Here is a 21324-nt window from a genome sequence, read left to right on the forward strand (position 1 = left end):
GAGCTCATGAATGGGTAAAATCTAATTAATTATTTTTCTCCATTCCATTCCCATCTAAAAAGTAAGGATTTATTTATTTGCCTCTTGAAACGCACACTCAAATTCATCTATTCCTGCCTAGTTACATAATGGACAATTGTATGACAAATTAAACCATACCTTGCCCTCAGGTCAGGAATTTGCAGATCATAATTTGAATTAAATTACCTGGATGTCTGGACTTTAGGCTCTTCTTCTATCCTAATCTCCAATAATTGTCCATTTAACTGTGATTATTAACATAGTCCCTGGCCTCATGCCTTTTTGACCTCTATTAAGTGGTCAAAGGTCATTCTTACACTTGGTTTTTCTTGCTTAAACATCTCTGCTCTACTTCTTAGAAGAGTAGTACATTTTTGGTTAAGATAACAAGAAATTAGTGCCAATCAAATTATAATTGAGCCAAAATTTTAAAATAATTGACAGCCAAAAGATTGACAATGATCTTAGATCATTGTCACTGTCTCCCAAACCTGTTTCATAATTACTTAGGGAGCTTTTTAAAAGAACCGATTCCCAGTTCTTTCTCCAAATCTAAATCAGAACCTTTGAAGCGGATGCCTGGAAATCCTTATTTTAATGTTAATCAAGTGGTTCTGGTGCACCTAGACCAGCACCAATCGACAAACTCATCTTACAGTCACTATTTTAAATAACTGTGTGACACAGAGAAAAAAGTGAAAGAAGTTACAGTGAGTACCTATAGGTGACTCAAACACTGATGAGAATAGAAGGGGGTTTTTTTGTGCATCAATTTTGAAAACTTCCATTTGAAAAATAAGGACTAGACTACATTCTTCTTACCTTTTCTTACCTATGCAAGATAACTAAGATACCTGGAAATGGGTTTACATTTTAAAAGAAGACTGTCATATAGTGGCTAATGGATTTCAGTTAGTTTTATGTGAAGGAAGGTTGAATTGCGTGCACAGCCCAAAAGAGGTAAAAGCAGACAGAGAGCAAAACAGTGATTCTAAGAGACTCAGATAAAGACAGATGCAGAGAAATTTGATTACCACTCCTGGTTATTTGTCCCAACTGTGCTCAAAAACAAATTGCTCAATTCATGTCTGGGATTGATACATTTCATTTATTCATTCCACACACTTTTATTTATTTCTGTGATGTGCCCAGAATTACATCAATGTGGAAGATAAAGTTCCTGCTTTTATTAAATCCACATTCTAGTGAGAGAGACAGATAATTATGAGGTAAACACATAAATCTATAATTCCAGTTAGTCATAGTAGTGTAAAAAAAAAGTGTAAAAAAGTACTGTAAAGGATAGAAGGAAATTTGTGACTATGTGTGGTGATAGATGTTAACTAAATTTATTGTGGTAACAATTTTGCAATATATACATATGTCAGATCACTATTGTAGAGCTGAAACTAACATCATATGTCAACTATATCTCAATAAAACATGAATATGTGAATATAGAAAATGTTGGTATAGGATAAGGGGTAATTTAGACTTGATGGTTAGAAAATGCCTTTGTTAGGGAGTAATATTTCAAAGTCAGAAAATGTGCCATGCAAAGTTCTAGGGGAACCAAGTCCCATGTAAGTACAGGTAAAAATTTGGGATTTTCAAGGAATATTAAATAGTTTATTTGGCTATCCAGAAGGAAAATGGTAGATGAGGCTGGAGAGGTAGGCAGGATCAGATCATCCAGAACCACCTAGGCCACGATGAATAGTGTTTTATTTGAAATCCTGGGAAAGCCTGTTCAATAATATAGAGGAAGTCTTAATAAAAATCTCATCTTAATAAAATCCTTACCACTTCATATAATCTCTTATCCTGGAACTAGCTATTTACTTATATTTATTTAAATGTGCCTTCAATAAATAAATAAATGTGTAAATAAATACATAAATAAATAAATAAGCCTTCATTATGCTATATTCCACCTTGTTCCATTAAGGATCTGACGTACCAAAAGAAAAGTGCAATAAAAGAAGGAATAAGAATAATATTAACTTGCAAAGAAAAAAAATAGAATGATAGTTTTTAGATAAGACCTTAGGCTGGTATTAAAGTCAAGCCTCTAAATGTGTTATTAAGTCCCTTCAAAGCAAAGTGAGAATGAAAACATTACCTGCTATATGATTTTCATTAACTGTAAGAAGAAAACAAGTGGGTTTATAAGGAAAGATCAATTAACGGCTCTTAGTTCTATAAAGATTTCTTTCATGAGGATTCATACTAGAAAAACTAAGAAATATAGTGAACATTGGTCCCCTGAAATATCTTATACAGAGAGATAGATGATGATAGATACATAGATATAACCTGGTTCAATACAGCTGCTTCTAATAACAGGTCTCAATAAGATTCAAAGGCATTATATAGAAGTATGACTCAAGAGAAAAAGTTCTTTCCAGGTCTAATAACTTTGATCTAAATATTAACTTTTTGATGTTCTTCCTTAATCTAAAAGTCTGATCCAGAATATCCTAAGAATAAAATTTAGAGCTAAGTGCATGGTCATCCAAATCAAAGATGAATAACCCCCTATTCGAATACCAAAGTTCTCTTCTGTGATATAGAAATTGGTTTTGAAGAAGCATTCACAAGAATGGAAGGAACTGTTGATTTCAGAGTATGTGTTATAAGTTTATTGGATACTTTCTGCACTGGAAGTAATTTACCTGTAAGAGGCTGCCATATGTGCTATCCAAAGACAAGTGAAGGATGGAAAGGGTGATTGAGAATGGACAAAGAAGTGGGAAGTTTGGGAAAGAGTTATTCCTGACATAACTGAAATGGAAGGGGGAAGCATTGTTCATGAGAAGCTCATTGTTCATGCGATTCATTTATGAATCCAATAAACTTTTATTCAAACAAACTTTCAGGTAAATATTTTAATTATCCTAAAATAAGATACTTATTTTCCTCTTAAATGTATAAATTTTCTGCTTAAGTGCATAAAATAATATACTGGCTGAAGGATTTAATCCCATGACCCTGGGATCATGACCTGAGCTGAAGGCAGGTGTTCAACCCCTGAGCCACCCAGGTATCTTGCATATTCCTGTTTTTAAATAACATATTGGAGACAAATGATAGCCCAGTGATCTAAAGAAAAAGAGAGATAAAGAGTTTCATCAATTCTGTCATTCTATTTGATCACTTGGAGTTTTTATTTGTGTTTAAAACATTGAGGGACGCCTGGGTGACTCAGTGGTTGAGTGCCTGCCTTTGGCCCAGGGCATGATCCTGGGGTGCCTGGATTGAGTCTCACATCGGGCTCCCTGCATGGAGCCTGCTTCTCTCTCTGCCTGTGTCTCTGCCTCTCTCTCTGTGCGTCTCTCATGAATAAATAAATAAAATCTTAAAATAAATAAATAAATAACTTTAAAACATTGAAAAGGTATAAACTACAAGATGTTCAGTTTTTTGGTGGTTCCAAATTTTGATTCATATATTAAATACTTTATAAAGCTTGAATAATATTTTAAAGTAGTATTTCAGGGGCACCTGGGTGGTTCAGTCAGTTAAGTGTCTGTCTTCTACTCAGGTTGTGATCCCAGGGTCCTGGGACTGAGCCCAGCGTTGGGCTCCCTCATCAGAGGGGAGTCTGCTTCTCTCTCTCTCTGCCTCTCTTTCTGCTCGTGTTCTCTCTCTTTCTGTCAAATAAATAAATAAAATCTTTTTAAAATAATAATAATAATAATATATATATATATATATATATATATATATATATATATATATATACTGGCTGAAATAAGGAAAGAGGGTATCTTATTTCTATAACTTGATCCAAATAGGATAGTGAGTGGAATTTGTAAAACACTAGATAGAGCACAGGTAATTGAGGTAACTGGCAGTGAGAGCAAGGTGCCCTCAGGATTCTGGAAGCAGAAAGAAATTAAAACATAGTAAATGGACATTTAGCAGTCATGAGGACCAATTACTTCCCACTTGTGGTTTCCTCTCACAGAGTTTGATGGGAATAAGTTACCCTCCAGAGCAGAAAGTAGCCTTCACCAGTGAATAGGAATTTGTGACATTGAGAGTCACCTTAGCCAACTGAAGCAACTTCAGATCACATGCCATACACTGCTAACACCTGCACTAGGGATAGCTTATAGATTCACCCTCTAAGAAAACATTCATCTTTCTTTTTTACAAAAGATTTTATTTATTTATTCATGAGAGGCAGACAGAGAGAAAGACAGAGACAGAGAGTCGGAGACACAGGCAGAGGGAGAAGCAGATTCCCGGTGGGGAGCCTGAGGCGGGACTCGATCCTGGGACTCCAGGATCATGCCTTGAGCCAAAGGCAGATGCTCAACCGCTGAGCCACCCAGGAGTCCTGAAAGCATTCATATTTCATTGTCATAACTAGTGTGTGCTGCCATGAAAACACCAGGTGTGGAAAAAGAGTTTTTATTTTATCAGATCCTTCTTAAGGCTTAAGTATTGCTGATGTTTAAGTGATATTTCCTTAAAAAATAAAACATTAATATAGGAAACTCTCAACAATTGGGCTGTAAGGGCAAAACTTTTCTCAGAACTAGGGTATTTTAAATTTGACTTTAGTTTTCCCATTTAAGCCCTATTAGAGGGGCACCTGGGTGGCTCATTGGTTGAGCATCTGAGTGGTTCAGCTCAGGTTGTGATCCCCGGGTCCTGGGATCCAGTCCCACGGTGGGCTCCCTGAATGAAGCCTGCTTCTCCCTCTGCCTGTGTCTCTCCCCCTCTCTCTCTTTTTCTGTGTCTCTCATGAATAAATAAAATCTTTAAAATAAATTAAAATACATAAATAAACCCTGTCAGATGATATTAACACCCAAGTTGGCACATAAGAATCTAGCCACATAACATACCCACATATTGAACTATAACATACCCACACATATTGAACTATGTTTTAACCAACATCCATTTGCGATAAAAGTTCTTAGCAAACTAGGGATAGACACAAATATCTTTGATCTATGAAGAGATTCCAATTAGCAATAATTGCACCTCAGATAAGCCTCATTGGCTATGACACTGCCGTTGTGCAAAGCTCGAAACATCTTTGATCTGTAAAGAATATTTTCAAACACCTGCATCTGCATCACACTTGATGGTGACAGTGAATGCTTTCTCCGTAAATTAAGAAATAGGACAAGAATTCTGGTCTTACCACTTCTATTCAACATTGTATTGGAAATGTCAGTGCAATCAGGCAAAGAAAAGAATTAACAGGAGTGCCTGGGTGCCTCCCTTGTAGGCTCAGGTCATGATCTCAGGATCCTGGGATGAAGTCCCAGAATCAGGTTCTCTGTTCCATGGGGAGTATGCTTCTCTCCCTCTCCCTCTCCTTCTCCCTCTGTCCCTTCCCCTGCCACTCATGTGCTCTCTCTCAGATAAATAGAATCTTTAAAAATAAATAAACAAAAATAATCATGTTAAAAATTTTAAAATAAAAAAAGACTTTGAAAGATGAATGGAAAAAGAAGATGTGGTCTATGTATACAGTGAAATACTACTCAGCCATTAGGAACAACAAATAACCATCATTTGCTTCGATGTGGATGAACTGGAGGGTATTATGCTGAGTGAAGTAAGTCAATCGGAGAAGGACAGTCATTATATGGTTTTACTCATATGGGGGATATAAGAAATAGTGAAAGGGATTATAAGGGAAAGGAGGGGAACTGAGTGGGAAAAATCAGAGAGGGAGACAAAGCATGAGAGACTCCTAGCTCTGGGAAGCAAACAAGGGGTAGTGGAAGGGGAGGTGGGTGGGGGGATGGGGTGACTGGGTGATGGGCACTGAGGGGGGCACTTGGCAGGATGAGCACTGGATGTTATACTATATGTTGGCAAATCGAATTCCAATAAAAAATATACAAAAAATAATATCAATCAATCAATCAATAATAAACAGGCATCCTAATTGAAAAAAAGAAGGAATATTGTCTTCAATAGACATGACATGATCATCTATGTAGAAAATCCAATGTAATCAACAAAAAAGGTTACTACAATAAGTAAGTCTTAGAAGATTTCAAGATACAAGATCTATATATAAAAAACAATTGTATTTCTGTAAGTATTAGCAACAATCAAAAATTAAGATTTTAAAATAATGCCACTTATAATGGCATCAAAACATACTGAATAGAGATAGAATTGATAAAAGATGTAAAAGACCAATACAATGAAAATGACAAAACATAGTTGAGAGAAATTAAAGACATAAATACCTGTAAAGATATAACTCATTTATGGGTTGGAAAATTCAGTAATGTTAAGATATCAGTTGTTCCCGAAATGATCCAAGGATTCAATGCAAATCTTAAGAAAAATCGGACGGGATTTTTTTGGTAGAAATTAGATAGCTAATTTTCAAATTCATTTGGAAATGCAAAGGACTTACACTAGACAAAGTTGGAAAAACACTATTTGATTTTAAAATTTATTATAAAGCTACAAATGACAAAAAAGGGGACATTTACATTAAGTTACAGATCAATGGAACAAAACAGAATCCAAAAAAGCCTTATATGAAAAACTGATTTTAAACAAAAGCATTTCAGCGGAGAAAGGATAGTATTTCTAATACATGGTGCTCAATTGAATACCCATATCAAAAAAAACTTAATATTTCAATGCCTCACAAAATACACAAAAATTAACTCAAAATGGGTCATAAATTTAAAAAAATCTAAAACTATAAAACATCTAAAAGAAAATACAGGGGAAACTCCTTGTGACCCTGGCTCAGGCAAATTTTCTTAAACACAACACCAAAGGACCCATAAGAGAACAAATTGATTACCTGGACTCCACCAAAATTAAAAATACCTGCTCTTGGAAAGACACTATTGAGAGAAGGAAAAGACAAACAACAGACAGGAGAAAATATTGGCACAAGTTATATCTGTTGAAAGATTTGCATCCAGAATATATAAAGAACACTCAAATATCAAAAATAAAGGACAAATGACCCAATAAAAATATGGAAAAATATTTGAGCAGACATTGAACAGAACATATACAAATGGCAAAAAAGCAAATGAAAATATATTCAATATCACTTCTCATTAGGGAATTACAAATTAAAACCACAATGAGCTACCACTATATACATATAGAATCACTAAAATTAAAAAGACCAACTATAGAACGCCCGGATGGCTCGGCAGTTGAGCATCTGCCTTCGGCTCAGGGCGTGACCCCGGAGTCCTAGGATCGAGTCCCACATCGGGCTCCTTTCATGGATCCTGCTTCTCCCTCTGCCTGTGTCTCTGCCTCTCTCTCTCTCTCTCTCTCTCTCTCTCTCTCTTTCTCTCTCTCCATGTCTCTCATGAAAAAATAAATTAAAATCTTTTTAAAAATTTTTAAAAAGAACAACTATACCAATGTTGATGACGATGTAAAGGTGCCAGCGCGCTCATACACTGCTAGTGTGAATGTAAAACAGTACAAGCAGTTTGGAAAAGTTTAGCAGTTTCTTAAAAAGTTAACCATTGGGATCCCTGGGTGGTGCAGCGGTTTAGCGCCTGCCTTTGGCCGGGGGCGCGATCCTGGAGACCGGGGATCGAATCCCACATCGGGCTCCCGGTGCATGGAGCCTGCTTCTCCCTCTGCCTATGTCTCTGCCTCTCTCTCTCTCTCTGTGTGACTATCATAAATAAATAAATAAAAATTAAAAAAAAAGTTAAAAAAAAAGTTAACCATTTATCTACCATTTCGTAAAGCCATTTCACCCCTAGCTATTTACCTAAGAGAAAAAAAGCATACAACGTCTTATACACAAATATTCCTAGAAGTTTTATTGATATTAACACAAAACTGGAAATAACCCACACATCCACTAAAAGGCAAACAAATGAACAAATTCTTGTCTATCTATACAATAGAATATCAGCAGTAAAAAGGAATGATCCATCATTAGATACAACATGGATGAATCTTAAAATAATTGTGTCGAGTGTCACGCCAGTCAGAAGAGCTAAAATGAACAAGTCAGGAAACAACACACTGTTGGTGGGAATGCAAACTGGTGCAGCCACTCGGGAACACAGTGTGGAGGATCCTCAAAAAGTTGAAAATAGAGCTACCCCATGACCCAGCAATTGCACTACTGGGTATTTACCCCAAAGATACAGATGTAGCGATCCAAAGGGACCCCTGCATCTCAATGTTTATAGCATCAATGTCCACAGTAGCCAAACTATGGAAGGAGTCCAGGTGTCGATTGACAGATGAATGGATAAAGATGTGTGTGTGTGTGTGCATGTGTGTGTACACACAATGGACTGCCAGCCATCAAAAAACTGATATCTTGCCATTTATAGTAATGAGGATGGAACTAGAGGGTATTATGCTAAGCAAAATAAGCCAATCAGAGAAAGACAATTATCATCTGATCTCCCTCATATGTGGAATTTAAGAAATAAAACAGAGGATCATATGGGAAAAGAATGAAAAATAAAACACAAGACAAAATCAGAGAAGGAGACAAATCATGAGACTCTTAATCATAGGAAACAAACTGGAGATTGCTAGGGGAGAGGAGTGGGGGCACTGGGTAACTGGGTGATGGACGTTAAGGAGGGCACGTGATATAATGAGCACTGGGTATTATATAAGACTGATGAATCACTGACTTCTACCTCTGAAACCAGTAACAACATGCTGACTAATTGAATTTAAATAAAATTTTAAAATAAAAAAATATAATTGTGATGAGTGAAAGACACTAGATCAAAAAATACATGTTACAATTATATATAATTGTGATGACTAATTGAATTTAAATAAAATTTAAAAATAAAAAAATATAATTGTGATGAGTGAAAGACACTAGATCAAAAAATACATGTTACAATTATATATAATTGTGATGAGTGAAAAATATAATTGTGATGAGTGAAAGACACTAGATCAAAAAATACATGTTATGATTATATATATATATATATAAAAATGCAAACATCTACAGTGAGAGAAATATTAGGGGATACCTGGAAGTGATGTCAGGGAAGGGTAGGAGGGAGGAATTGCGAAGGGGCACACTTAGGGAAGTTAAGGATAGATGTGTTGGTTGATTAATTAATAAAATGATCAATTGATTGGTTAATATGTCATCCTTCCTGAAAGAGATTTAAAGCAAGGAAATATTTCAACCTATACAGGAAAAAAAAAAAACCACAGAAATTAAGCTAGGCCCCAAGGGAAGTGAGTAATAAGCCTAGAGATGTCTCCTGACATGGTTTTCCTTTCAAAAACAATAAATGGATCCTCAAGGATCAAAAAAAAGGGGGGGGGGTGCTTACTTCCTGACAGACTCTGCTTATAACCTCTCCACCCTTCCACAAACACAACCAAGGGTCCTTACCACAACCACTTGCACTTCTTTTCTCCCCTCTGGTTATTGCCGTCTCTCTAAGAAAATTTAAAAAAAGAAGCTTTTGAGAAACTTCAGTTTGGAATTCCCTTTGCTGATTCAGGTAAGAATGCTACGAAGTGTTTAGAAGAGCAAAAGTCACAACCTACTAGCTTTCACCCACAGCCCTCCAAATTTGCTACAGCCGGTCACGTACAACCAATTATTTCTTAAGCATTTTCTGGTCAGGAAACAGCCAAGATATCTCTGCAGGCATTTATCTCATTCAGTAATCTTTGGACCAGCCCTCTAAAGAGGCATGATTATGCGCATTTTATCACTAAAGAAACTGAGTATTAATTTCCTATGATCAATAAAAAAAGCTCTTGACTCTGGATCCTATGTCTTGTCTATAACGCACAGCTGTCTACCTCTCACTCCAACCAGGAAAATTATCCTGACTTTTCAGTATTTTCTACCGATTACCCAGTATTACCGATGTGCAGGCCCTTCACTGAGACTGTACAACCTAGCTGACGGAGGGAAATGAGTTGTCTCGAGACATGTCTGGGGGGGCTACAGAGACACGGGGCCAGCACGTGGACATACCAAGATCAGGAAATGCCTTTCTTGAGCTGTGTAGCCCAGGACCTGGTTCACTCACTTAGCCGTCTTAACCTTTTCTGAGTTGACTAATTTAACAAGTAAACCAAAAACAAAAAAACAAAACAAAACAAAAAGATGACTGTTGTTAATTAACTCAGTCCATTAACTCAGCCTGGGATGGTAAAGACACTGCTGTTGACAGCACCCTCTGCAGTCGCGCAATGGGAATTGATCAGTTTGGGGTTTTTGTTGTTGTTTTGGCAGCTCCTGCTCAGACTCGTGACGGGTAAACATCGCAGTTCTCTTCTGTGCAGAGGAACTAAGTGAAAAAAAATGAGTAGCAATACAGGCCTGCTAGATATACAGGATTGAGCATAAAATGGTGGTGGCCATTCCTGTTTTCTAGAACACCTTGGTGAGACTTCCTGACACAGAATTCCTCTTTTCAGAGGTATGGTTTTCTTCAGAAGCCTAAAGTGATGGGTTTTTCTGTTTTTAGGAAGTTATATGCTGATGCTGCTTGGCAGATGGTGGGTGAAGGAACAAAAGTGGAAGCAAGGGTTTCTGTTAGGTTGCTACTGCAGAAGCGCAAGGAAGGGAGGATGCGGTCATTTAAACTTGGGAGACAACAGTGAAGACAAAGAGAGTATATGACGTGAGTCGTAGTTGAGGAGCAGAAGGTTCTTGCTGATGAACTGGATGTGAGGGGAAAGAGGAAGGAGGAGAGGAGACATTAGACTAAACCAGGAAAAGTAAGTTCTTGTATATTAAGCCATTCAAAATGCTGAAAATATTTTGAGGTAATGGACAAAGTGATCATTACAAAAAAATCGGCTTTTAGAAATATCCTGCAAAGTACTTTGATTAAAGATGCCCCAACCTTAGGGGTCTGGCTGGTTCAGTTGGTTCAGCCTCTGACTCTTGATCTCACCATAGATCTTGATCTTAAGGTCTTAACTTTAAGCCCCAAGCTGGACATGGTGCCTACTTATAAAAAAAAAAAAAAAAAAAAAGGAAGCAATACTCTAACCACAATTAGTAATAAATTACTCTGAACTATTGAAAACTGAACAGCTTTTCTAAGTTGATACTAAAACTGTTAAGACTAAAAGGGACTTTTTTTAATTCTATGGAATTTAAAGTCCATAAGCAGCTTTCACATGTTAAAGCGAATCTTATTTTGAGTCACTCCTTCCATTCCTTGGCAGTTAATGTATTGTCCACGGCTTCAATATTTGTTAACAGCCCCATTCAAAGAACAAACATTTGGAAAAAAAAAAAAGATTACTTCAGAAAAGACTACATTCTGATTATGTTCACCCTGAATGAGAACAGTGTAAGGTGTTGCAAATGAATATTAAATATTTTATGTCTGGTTTAAGTTTGCCTTCAAAAGATGAATACTAAGTATCTGAAACGTAAGCTCAGTTCCAAGTCACGTGTTCTGAAATTCAAAGAGGAAAGGGCATTTAGAAAGTGTGAGTTTATGGTACAAGAACCAGAACCTGTTCCTCCCACAGCTGAGGCACTAAAAGACCCGCTGTAATATAAAACATAAACTATCAGGATCTTGGGAAATTTTATTGGCCACATGAGTCCCCCATGTCATCAAAATCAAATAAAATCCAGAAATAGATCTTGCTCAGAGAGGGAAGCTTTTGTACAGTTTGTAAATTCCAAACATTACTCAGTTTGCCAGTTTCCTATCATAAATCTTCCTTTTAAATCAACACAAAAATATACTATCATCAACTACTTCCCTCCTGACACCTTCTGCCATTTTATTCCAGAAATTTTATTGTTTTGAATACTCCCAACAGACCACTGTCAGACTCCTTGGACAACTATGCAGGCTCTGAAAAATAATTTGACTAATTAATACTCCATTCCAGATAATGGAAATGGATTTTTTCATGTTTCTTAGACTTACCTTATTTACAGAGGCTATAATACCAAGACCCAGGATTCAGGGCAGGATTATTTAACAAAGGATGTATATTGTGTGTTTTTCTTAGCTCAGCAAAACATAAAGCCATTATGCAAATATATAACCATCTAAGGTCATCCTGACTTGAGGTGCTCCCAAGCAGTGACAAAAAGGGAGAAAAAATTAAAGTTTTCTCTTCTTTTCAAGCTTATTGCTACATTTACCTTAACATTAGAGCAATTGTATCAGGTTCCACTAGAATATATCAACTGGAATAGAAATAGAAAATGGATTTTGTGGAGTCGTATCCCCCTCCCAGACAAAGATCCGTTTCCACAAAACCACAATAATCCTCATCCTATCCCTCAGCTGTATCTATCCTAGAAGGCTGGGGAACTATATTAACAGAAGTGAGCTGCAGCTATTTCCTACAATTTGAATGTTTTACTCCTGAAATTGGTGGGTTGCATTACCAAATAGAATCGATGAGTTTGTTAACTACCGCAAAGCAGTAACGTGATTCCAATAGTCGCAGGGTTCTACTGCTCCAACAACACACAATCTGAGTCACCTTTGCTCACAAGTAGCTGTGTTAGGGTGAACGCTTTCTGGGAACTGAAAAAGGTGCATTATTCATTCATTTTTATGAGTATTTATTAAAAGCTGTCTAAGGGGAATGCTACAGCTGGAAGGATCGAGAGGGAGAGGATAGTAATTAGGATGAAGCATGAGGCAGGATTCTAGGGTACAAGTGATAGTCTATTTTTAAGATTATATTTATTTATTTGACAGGGAGAGAGAGAGCACAAGCAGGGGAGTAGCAGGCAGAGGGAGAGGGAGAAGCAGATTCTCCGCTGAGCAAGCAACCCATGCAGGACTCGAACCCAGACACTGGGATCATGACCTGAGCCAAAGGCAGACACTTAATGATTGGGCCACCCAGGCACCCCATGATAGTCTACTTCTTGACCTCAGTGGTAGTTACTACGGAGGTTTATATATAATGATTCATTAAGTTATAAGTTTATGTATTAATCATGTTTGCATATATTTCACAATAAAGAAACATCTGTCTATCCACTGATATTCACTGGCTTCTTGTGTTTTTCAGTCCAACAACTAAGCTAGAACAGTATTTCAGGATTAGACAGAAATAGTAATTACTAAGATATAAGTGTTTATTGCATTCCACAGAGTGGTTTCAATGCATATCTGGATCCGCATCCATACATTCAATAATGTGATGGTCTTTCACAGCTCCCAGGCCCATGAAAGTCTCCAGCACCACCAACACATCCAGCACCATCTCCGGCTTCATCCTCCTGGGCTTCCCTTGCTCCAGGGAGGGGCAGCTCCTCCTCTTTGGGCTCTTCTCCGTTCTCTACCTCCTCACCCTCATGGGCAATGGGTCTATCATCTGTGCCGTGCGCTGGGACCAGAGACTCCACACTCCCATGTACATCCTGCTCGCCAACTTCTCCTTCCTAGAGATCTGGTACGTCACCTCGACTGTCCCCAACATGCTGGCCAACTTCCTCTCTGACACCAAGGTCATCTCCTTCTCCGGGTGCTTTCTCCAGTTCTACTTTTTCTTCTCCTTGGGTTCTACAGAATGTTTTTTCTTGGCTATTATGGCGTTTGATCGGTACCTTGCCATCTGCCGGCCTCTACACTACCCAACCATTATGACAGGACGTCTCTGTGCCAGTCTTGTGGTCAGTTGCTGGGTACTTGGTTTCTTCTGGTTCTTGATTCCCATCATCATCATCTCCCAAATGTCCTTCTGTGGATCCAGGATCATTGACCACTTCCTATGTGATCCAGGTCCCCTGTTGGCCCTCACCTGTACTAGAGCCCCTGTGATAGAGTTAACTAGCTCCACCTTAAGTTCTCTGCTCTTGTTTATTCCCTTTCTCTTTATCATGGTGTCCTACACTCTGGTCCTGAAAGCTGTGTTGAAAGTCCCTTCTGCAGCTGGACGAAGAAAGGCTTTCTCCACCTGTGGGTCTCATCTGGCCGTGGTTTCACTGTTCTATGGCTCAGTGATGGTCATGTATGTGAGCCCAACATCTGAGCATGAAGCTGGGATGCAGAAGATGGTGACTTTGTTTTATTCCATAGTTACTCCACTTATCAACCCTGTAATATATAGTCTAAGGAACAAAGATATGAAACATGCTATGAAGAAATTACTGAGAACATAAAAGTAAGGGTCTTGATTTAGAAGATTTGGGGACAGAATCTGTTTTTATTTTCTTAGTTAAAAAGAAAACTGATATCATTCAGAATATTGTCTGCATCATTTTTGAACTTTATACATCATATAGTTTATTTCCTAAAATTTATGGGGCCATACAGGATCTCAGAGATGCACTTCATCTCACTAATTTTATAGTTGATAAAGTCATAGATTGAAAAACTGAACTCAGTTTGTTGAAGAAATAGAATTTAAAATCTATCCTGCCAATTTAGTACGAAAAGTGATGCATATAGAAAGCATTATGAGGTTGCGTATTGGTTGACTGAAATGAGGGGTGGGGTTAAGTTGTAAAAGGTGGCTGATTGCTCTCTACATATGTACATGTTCTTTGAGATGGCTGTCCCATATTTTTTGTATATTGGAATAAAAATTTCTATAAATTATCATAACTGAAAGTAGATATTCTAAATTGTTTCACTGCTATCTTCAAAACTTTACCTTTAGAAGATTGCTTAAGACAGGGGCCATGAAACTTCAGGAAAAGGGGGAAAAGGAAATGTGCAATATACGGGTCTTGTTGCTTCCAACCACCAATACCAGATTATTCTTTTCTGTGAAGGCAGTAGAAAGACCTCACTTTCATAACTTACTACTTTTTATATTTTCTTTAAAGATACTTTTCATTAAAGATCCTCTCATGAGGTATTTAACTGCGAGCTGGAAGGCTAAGGTGCTCCAGTCTTAGTTCTTCAGTGAGTTGTGTGAACTTAGGCCAATCACTTAACCTCTCTATGCTTCAGAATCCCTATCTTGTAAGATGAGAGACTACCCCAGAGGGTTGTTGTAGGGATTAATTAGATATAATATCTGTATAGTAGCTAAGGCTCTTAAAGAAGGCATTATATAAATACAAAATTGTATCTATTAAAGTTGGTTTATTTGTGGATAAAATATATCTCCTGCCAAGCCTCTCCACAATGGTTGAAGAGAATAAAATAGTTTTATTATTGAACAAGCATTAAAGCAAGGGAATATGCGTATCACAGCAATTGGCTAAGAGATGGCAAAGACATATAGAAATCTCATTCCTTTATGTATCGAGCAAATACAACTTATTTACATACATGTTTTCAAAATAAAAAATAGTCCTCAAAAAGACTTGACAGCACCCTTGTCACACATAGTTCATCCTAGATTCACTTAGTAATGGGAATGGCCATCTGTGTTTGCTAATTGGCTTCATACAATGGAAAAATAGACCTATGTCTACTACCTGAGACAGTTTTGCAAGTTGGAAATAGGCCAACAAAGCTAGGCTCATACACTCCCACAGAAAGGGGGAATTGGGGCACTACCAACTTTGATTATTACATTTCAAAGAGACTTCCTAGGTCCTTGACAAAGACATTCCTGAGTCATGAAGCTGGCAAGAGTCTGACATCGATTTTTAAAATTTTTACATACATTTCAATATTTAAAATATTACATTCAGAATTTATTCTTTTATTTTTTTTTAATTTTTTATTTATTTATGATAGTCACACACACACACAGAGAGAGAGAGAGAGAGAGGCGGAGACATAGGCAGAGGGAGAAACAGGCTCCATGCACCAGGAGCCCGATATGGGATTCGATCCCGGGTCTCCAGGATCGCGCCCTGGGCCAAAGGCAGGCGCTAAACCGCTGCGCCACCAGGGATCCCTATTCTTTTATTTTTAATTTATTATTTTTAATTAATTTATTTATTTTTTATTGGTGTTCAATTTACTAACATACAGAATAACCCCCCGTGCCCGTCACCCATTCACTCCCACCCCCCCGCCCTTCTCCCCTTCCACCACCCCTAGTTCGATTCCCAGTCTTTACATTCTGTCTCCCTTTCTGATATTTCCCACACATTTCTTCTCCCTTCCCTTATATTCCCTTTCACTATTATTTATATTCTCCAAATGAATGAGAACATATAATGTTTGTCCTTCACCGACTGACTTACTTCACTCAGCATAATACCCTCCAGTTCCATCCACGTTGAAGCAAATGGTGGGTATTTGTCATTTCTAATAGCTGAGTAATATTCCATTGTATACATAAACCACATCTTCTTTATCCATTCATCTTTCGTTGGACACCGAGGCTCCTTCCACAGTTTGGCTATCGTGGCCATTGCTGCTAGAAACATCGGGGTGCAGGTGTCCCGGCGTTTCATTGCATCTGTATCTTTAGGGTAAATCCCCAGCAGTGCAATTGCTGGGTCGTAGGGCAGGTCTATTTTTAACTGTTTGAGGAACCTCCACACAGTTTTCCAGAGTGGCTGCACCAGTTCACATTCCCACCAACAGTGTAAGAGGGTTCCCTTTTCTCCACATCCTCTCCAACATTTGTTGTTTCCTGCCTTGTTAATTTTCCCCATTCTCACTGGTGTGAGGTGGTATCTCATTGTGGTTTTGAATTGTATTTCCCTGATAGCAAGTGATGCAGAGCATTTTCTCATATGCATGTTGGCCATGTCTATGTCTTCCTCTGTGAGATTTCTGTTCATGTCTTTTGCCCATTTCATGATTGGATTGTTTGTTTCTTTGGTGTTGAGTTTAATAAGTTCTTTATAGATCTTGGAAACTAGCCCTTTATCTGATATGTCATTTGCAAATATCTTCTCCCATTCTGTAGGTTGTCTTTGAGTTTTGTTGACTGTATCCTTTGCTGTGCAAAAGCTTCTTATCTTGATGAAGTCCCAATAGTTCATTTTTGCTTTTGTTTCTTTTGCCTTCGTGGATGTATCTTGCAAGAAGTTACTATGGCCAAGTTCAAAAAGGGTGTTGCCTGTGTTCTTCTCTAGGATTTTGATGGAATCTTGTCTCACATTTAGATCTTTCATCCATTTTGAGTTTATCTTTGTGTATGGTGAAAGAGAGTGGTCTAGTTTCATTCTTCTGCATGTGGATGTCCAATTTTCCCAGCACCATTTATTGAAGAGACTGTCTTTCTTCCCATGGATAGTCTTTCCTCCTTTATCGAATATTAGTTGACCATAAAGTTCAGGGTCCACTTCTGGATTCTCTATTCTGTTCCACTGATCTATGCGTCTGTTTTTGTGCCAGTACCACACTGTCTTGATGACTACAGCTTTGTAGTACAACCTGAAATCTGGCATTGTGATGCCCCCAGATATGGTTTTCTTTTTTAAAATTCCCCTGGCTATTCGGGGTCTTTTCTGATTCCATACAAATCTTAAAATAATTTGTTCTAACTCTCTGAAGAAAGTCCATGGTATTTTGATAGGGATTGCATTAAATGTGTATATTGCCCTGGGTAACATTGACATTTTCACAATATTAATTCTGCCAATCCATGAGCATGGAATATTTTTCCATCTCTTTGTGTCTTCCTCAATTTCTTTCAGAAGTGTTCTATAGTTTTGAGGGTATAGATCCTTTACATCTTTGGTTAGGTTTAATCCTAGGTATCTTATTCTTTTGGGTGCAATTGTAAATGGGATTGACTCCTTAATTTCTCTTTCTTCAGTCTCATTGTTAGTGTATAGAAATGCCATTGATTTCTGGGCATTGATTTTGTATCCTGCCACACTACCGAACTGCTGTATGAGTTCTAGCAATCTTGGGGTGGAGACTTTTGGGTTTTCTATGTAGAGTATCATGTCATCGGCGAAGAGGGAAAGTTTGACTTCTTCTTTGCCCATTTGAATGCCTTTAATGTCTTTTTGTTGTCTGATTGCTGAGGCTAGGACTTCCAGTACTATGTTGAACAGCAGTGGTGAGAGTGGACATCCCTGTCTCGTTCCTGATCTTAGGGGAAAGGCTCCCAGTGCTTCCCCATTGAGAATGATATTTGCTGTGGGCTTTTCGTAGATGGCTTCTAAGATGTCGAGGAATGTTCCCTCTATCCCTACACTCTGAAGAGTTTTGATCAGGAATGGATGCTGTATTTTGTCAAATGCTTTCTCTGCATCTAATGAGAGGATCATATGGTTCTTGGTTTTTCTCTTGCTGATATGATGAATCACATTGATTGTTTTACGGGTGTTGAACCAGCCTTGTGTCCCAGGGATAAATCCTACTTGGTCATGGTGAATAATTTTCTTAATGTACTGTTGGCTCCTATTGGCCAGTATCTTGTTGAGAATTTTTGCATCCATGTTCATCAGGGATATTGGCCTGTAATTCTCCTTTTTGGTGGGGTCTTTGTCTGGTTTTGGAATTAAGGTGATGCTGGCCTCATACAACAAATTTGGAAGTACTCCATCTCTTTCTATCTTTCCAAACAGCTTTAGTAGAATAGGTATGATTTCTTCTTTAAACGTTTGATAGAATTCCCCTGGGAAGCCATCTGGCACTGGACTCTTGTGTCTTAGGAGGTTTTTGATGACTGCTTCAATTTCCTCCCTGGTTATTGGCCTGTTCAGGTTTTCTATTTCTTCCTGTTCCAGTTTTGGTAGTTTGTGGCTTTCCAGGAATGTGTCCATTTCTTCTAGATTGCCTAATTTATTGGCGTATAGCTGTTCATAATATGTTTTTAAAATCGTTTGTATTTCCTTGGTGTTGGTAGTGATCTCTCCTTTCTCATTCATGATTTTATTAATTTGAGTCTTCTCTCTCTTCTTTTTAATAAGGCTGGCTAATGGTTTATCTATCTTATTAATTCTTTCAAAGAACCAACTCCTGGTACTGTTGATCTGTTCCACAGTTCTTCTGGTCTCGATTTCGTTGAGTTCTGCTCGAATCTTTATTAACTCCCTTCTTCTCTTGGGTGTAGGATCTATTTGCTGTTTTTTCTCTAGCTCCTTTATGTGTAAGGTTAGCTTTTGTATTTGAGTTCTTTCCAGTTTTTGAATGGATGCTTGTATTGCGATGTATTTCCCCCTTAGGACTGCTTTTGCTGCATCCCAAAGATTTTGGATGGTTGTATCTTCATTCTCATTAGTTTCCATGAATGTTTTTAATTCTTCCTTAATTTCCTGGTTGACCCTTTCATCTTTTAGCAGGATGGTCCTTAACCTCCACGTGTTTGAGGTCCTTCCAAACTTCTCGTTGTGATTTAGTTCTAGTTTCAAGGCATTATGGTCTGAGAATATGCAGGGGACGATCCCAATCTTTTGCTATCGGTTCAGACCTGATTTGTGACCCAATATGTGGTCTATTCTGGAGAAAGTTCCATGTGCACTTGAGAAGAATGTGTATTCAGTTGAGTTTGGATGTAAAGTTCTGTAGATATCTGTGAAATCCATCTGGTCCAGTGTATCATTTAAAGCTCTCGTTTCTTTGGAGATGTTGTGCTTAGAAGATCTATCGAGTATAGAAAGAGCTAGATTGAAGTCACCAAGTATAAGTGTATTATTATCTAAGTATTTCTTCACTTTGGTTAATAATTGATTTATATATTTGGCAGCTCCCACATTTGGGGCATATATATTGAGGATTGTTAAGTCCTCTTGTTGAATAGATCCTTTAAGTATGATATAGTGTCCCTCTTCATATCTCACTACAGTCTTTGGGGTAAATTTTAGTTTATCTGATATAAGGATGGCTACTCCTGCTTTCTTTTGAGGACCATTCGAATGGTAAATGGTTCTCCAACCTTTTATTTTCAGGCTGTAGGTGTCCTTCTGTCTAAAATGAGTCTCTTGTAGACAGCAAATAGATGGGACCTGCTTTTTTATCCAGTATGAAACCCTGCGCCTTTTGATGGGGTCATTAAGCCCGTTCACATTCAGAGTTACTATTGAGAGATATGAATTTAGTGTCATCATGATAACTATTCAGTCCTTGTTTTTGTGGAATGTTCCACTGAACTTTTTCTTAAAGGGGAATTTTAAGAGTCCCCCTTAAAATTTCTTGCAGAGCTGGTTTGGAGGTCACATATTCTTTCAGTTCCTGCCTGTCTTGGAAGCTCTTTATCTCTCCTTCCATTTTGAATGAGAGCCTTGCTGGATAAAGTATCCTTGGTTGCATGTTCTTCTCATTTAGGACCCTGAATATATCCTGCCAGCCCTCTCTGGCCTGCCAGGTCTCTGTGGAGAGGTCTGCTGTTACCCTAATACTCCTCCCCATAAAAGTCAGTGATTTCTTGTCTCTTGCTGCTTTAAGGATCTTCTCTTTATCTTTGGAATTTGCAAGCTTCACTATTAAATGTCGAGGTGTTGAACGGTTTTTATTGATTTTAGGGGGGGATCTCTCTATTTCCTGGATCTGAATGCCTGTTTCCCTTCCCAGATTAGGAAAGTTTTCAGCTAGAATTTGTTCAAATACATATTCTGGCCCTCTGGCCCTTTCGGCACCCTCGGGAACACCAATTAAACGTAGGTTTTTCTTCCTCAGGCTGTCGTTTATTTCCCTTAATCTATCCTCATGGTCTTTTAATTGTTTGTCTCTTTTTTCCTCAGTTTCCCTCTTTGCTATCAACTTGTCTTCTAGGTCACTCACTCGTTCTTCCACCTCGTTAACCCTCGTCGTTAGGACTTCTAGTTTGGATTGCATCTCATTCAATAGATTTTTAATTTCTGCCTGATTAGCTCTAAATTCTGCAGTCATGAAGTCTCTTGAGTCCTTTATGCTTTTTTCTAGAGCCACCAGTAGCTGTATAATAGTGCTTCTGCATTGGCTTTCTGACATTGAATTGTAATCCAGATTTTGTAACTCTGTGGGAGAGACGACTGTTTCTGATTCTTCTTTTGAGGTGAGGTTTTCCTTCTAGTCATTTTGCTCAGTGCAGAGTGGCCAAAAGCAGGTTGTACTGTGAAAAGGAGAAAAAGAGGAGAGAAAGAAGGAAAGAAAAGAGAAAGAGAAAAAAAGGAAGAAAAAAAACGAAAAAAAAAAGAAAAAGAGAAAGAGAAAGAAAGGAGAAAAAAGGGGGGTGGGGGAAGGAAACAAATCAAAAAGCAAAAGAAAAAAAAAAAAAAAGAACCACAGGGAGAATCTTCTGATTCTGTGTACTTTAAGTCCCTTGGCTTCCCCTGGAAGTTGTCAGTCAGTCTAGCTGGTCTTCTGGGGGAGGGGCCTGTTGTGCTGATTTTCAGGTGTTAGCAGTTGGGGGAGCTGCTCTGCCCCTGCCTGGTGCAGGGCTCAGTGGGGGTTGTTTACCCCGTGAGGCCCCAGGAGCAACAGCCCCAGTGGCGGGCCGCTCTGGAAACCTGGATTCAGCCCCCGCAGGAACTCCGGAGCTCTCGGTCTGCAGGGCCTGGAGGCTCCGGGGCGGGGC

At 38.2% G+C, this 21324-nt stretch overlaps 1 protein-coding gene across 1 annotated transcript; it reads left to right on the forward strand.

The window, feature by feature from the left end:
* The first annotated feature begins 13180 nt into the window (after positions 1 to 13180).
* OR11G2B (olfactory receptor family 11 subfamily G member 2B) lies at positions 13181 to 14116 on the forward strand. The gene has a single exon (NM_001313814.1). The coding sequence runs from the start codon at positions 13181 to 13183 to the stop codon at positions 14114 to 14116; it is 936 nt and encodes a 311-aa protein (NP_001300743.1).
* The last annotated feature ends 7208 nt before the right edge of the window (positions 14117 to 21324 follow it).

Source organism: Canis lupus, chromosome 15 (assembly GCF_011100685.1).
Source record: "Canis lupus familiaris isolate Mischka breed German Shepherd chromosome 15, alternate assembly UU_Cfam_GSD_1.0, whole genome shotgun sequence".
Classification (NCBI taxonomy): domain Eukaryota; kingdom Metazoa; phylum Chordata; class Mammalia; order Carnivora; family Canidae; genus Canis; species Canis lupus.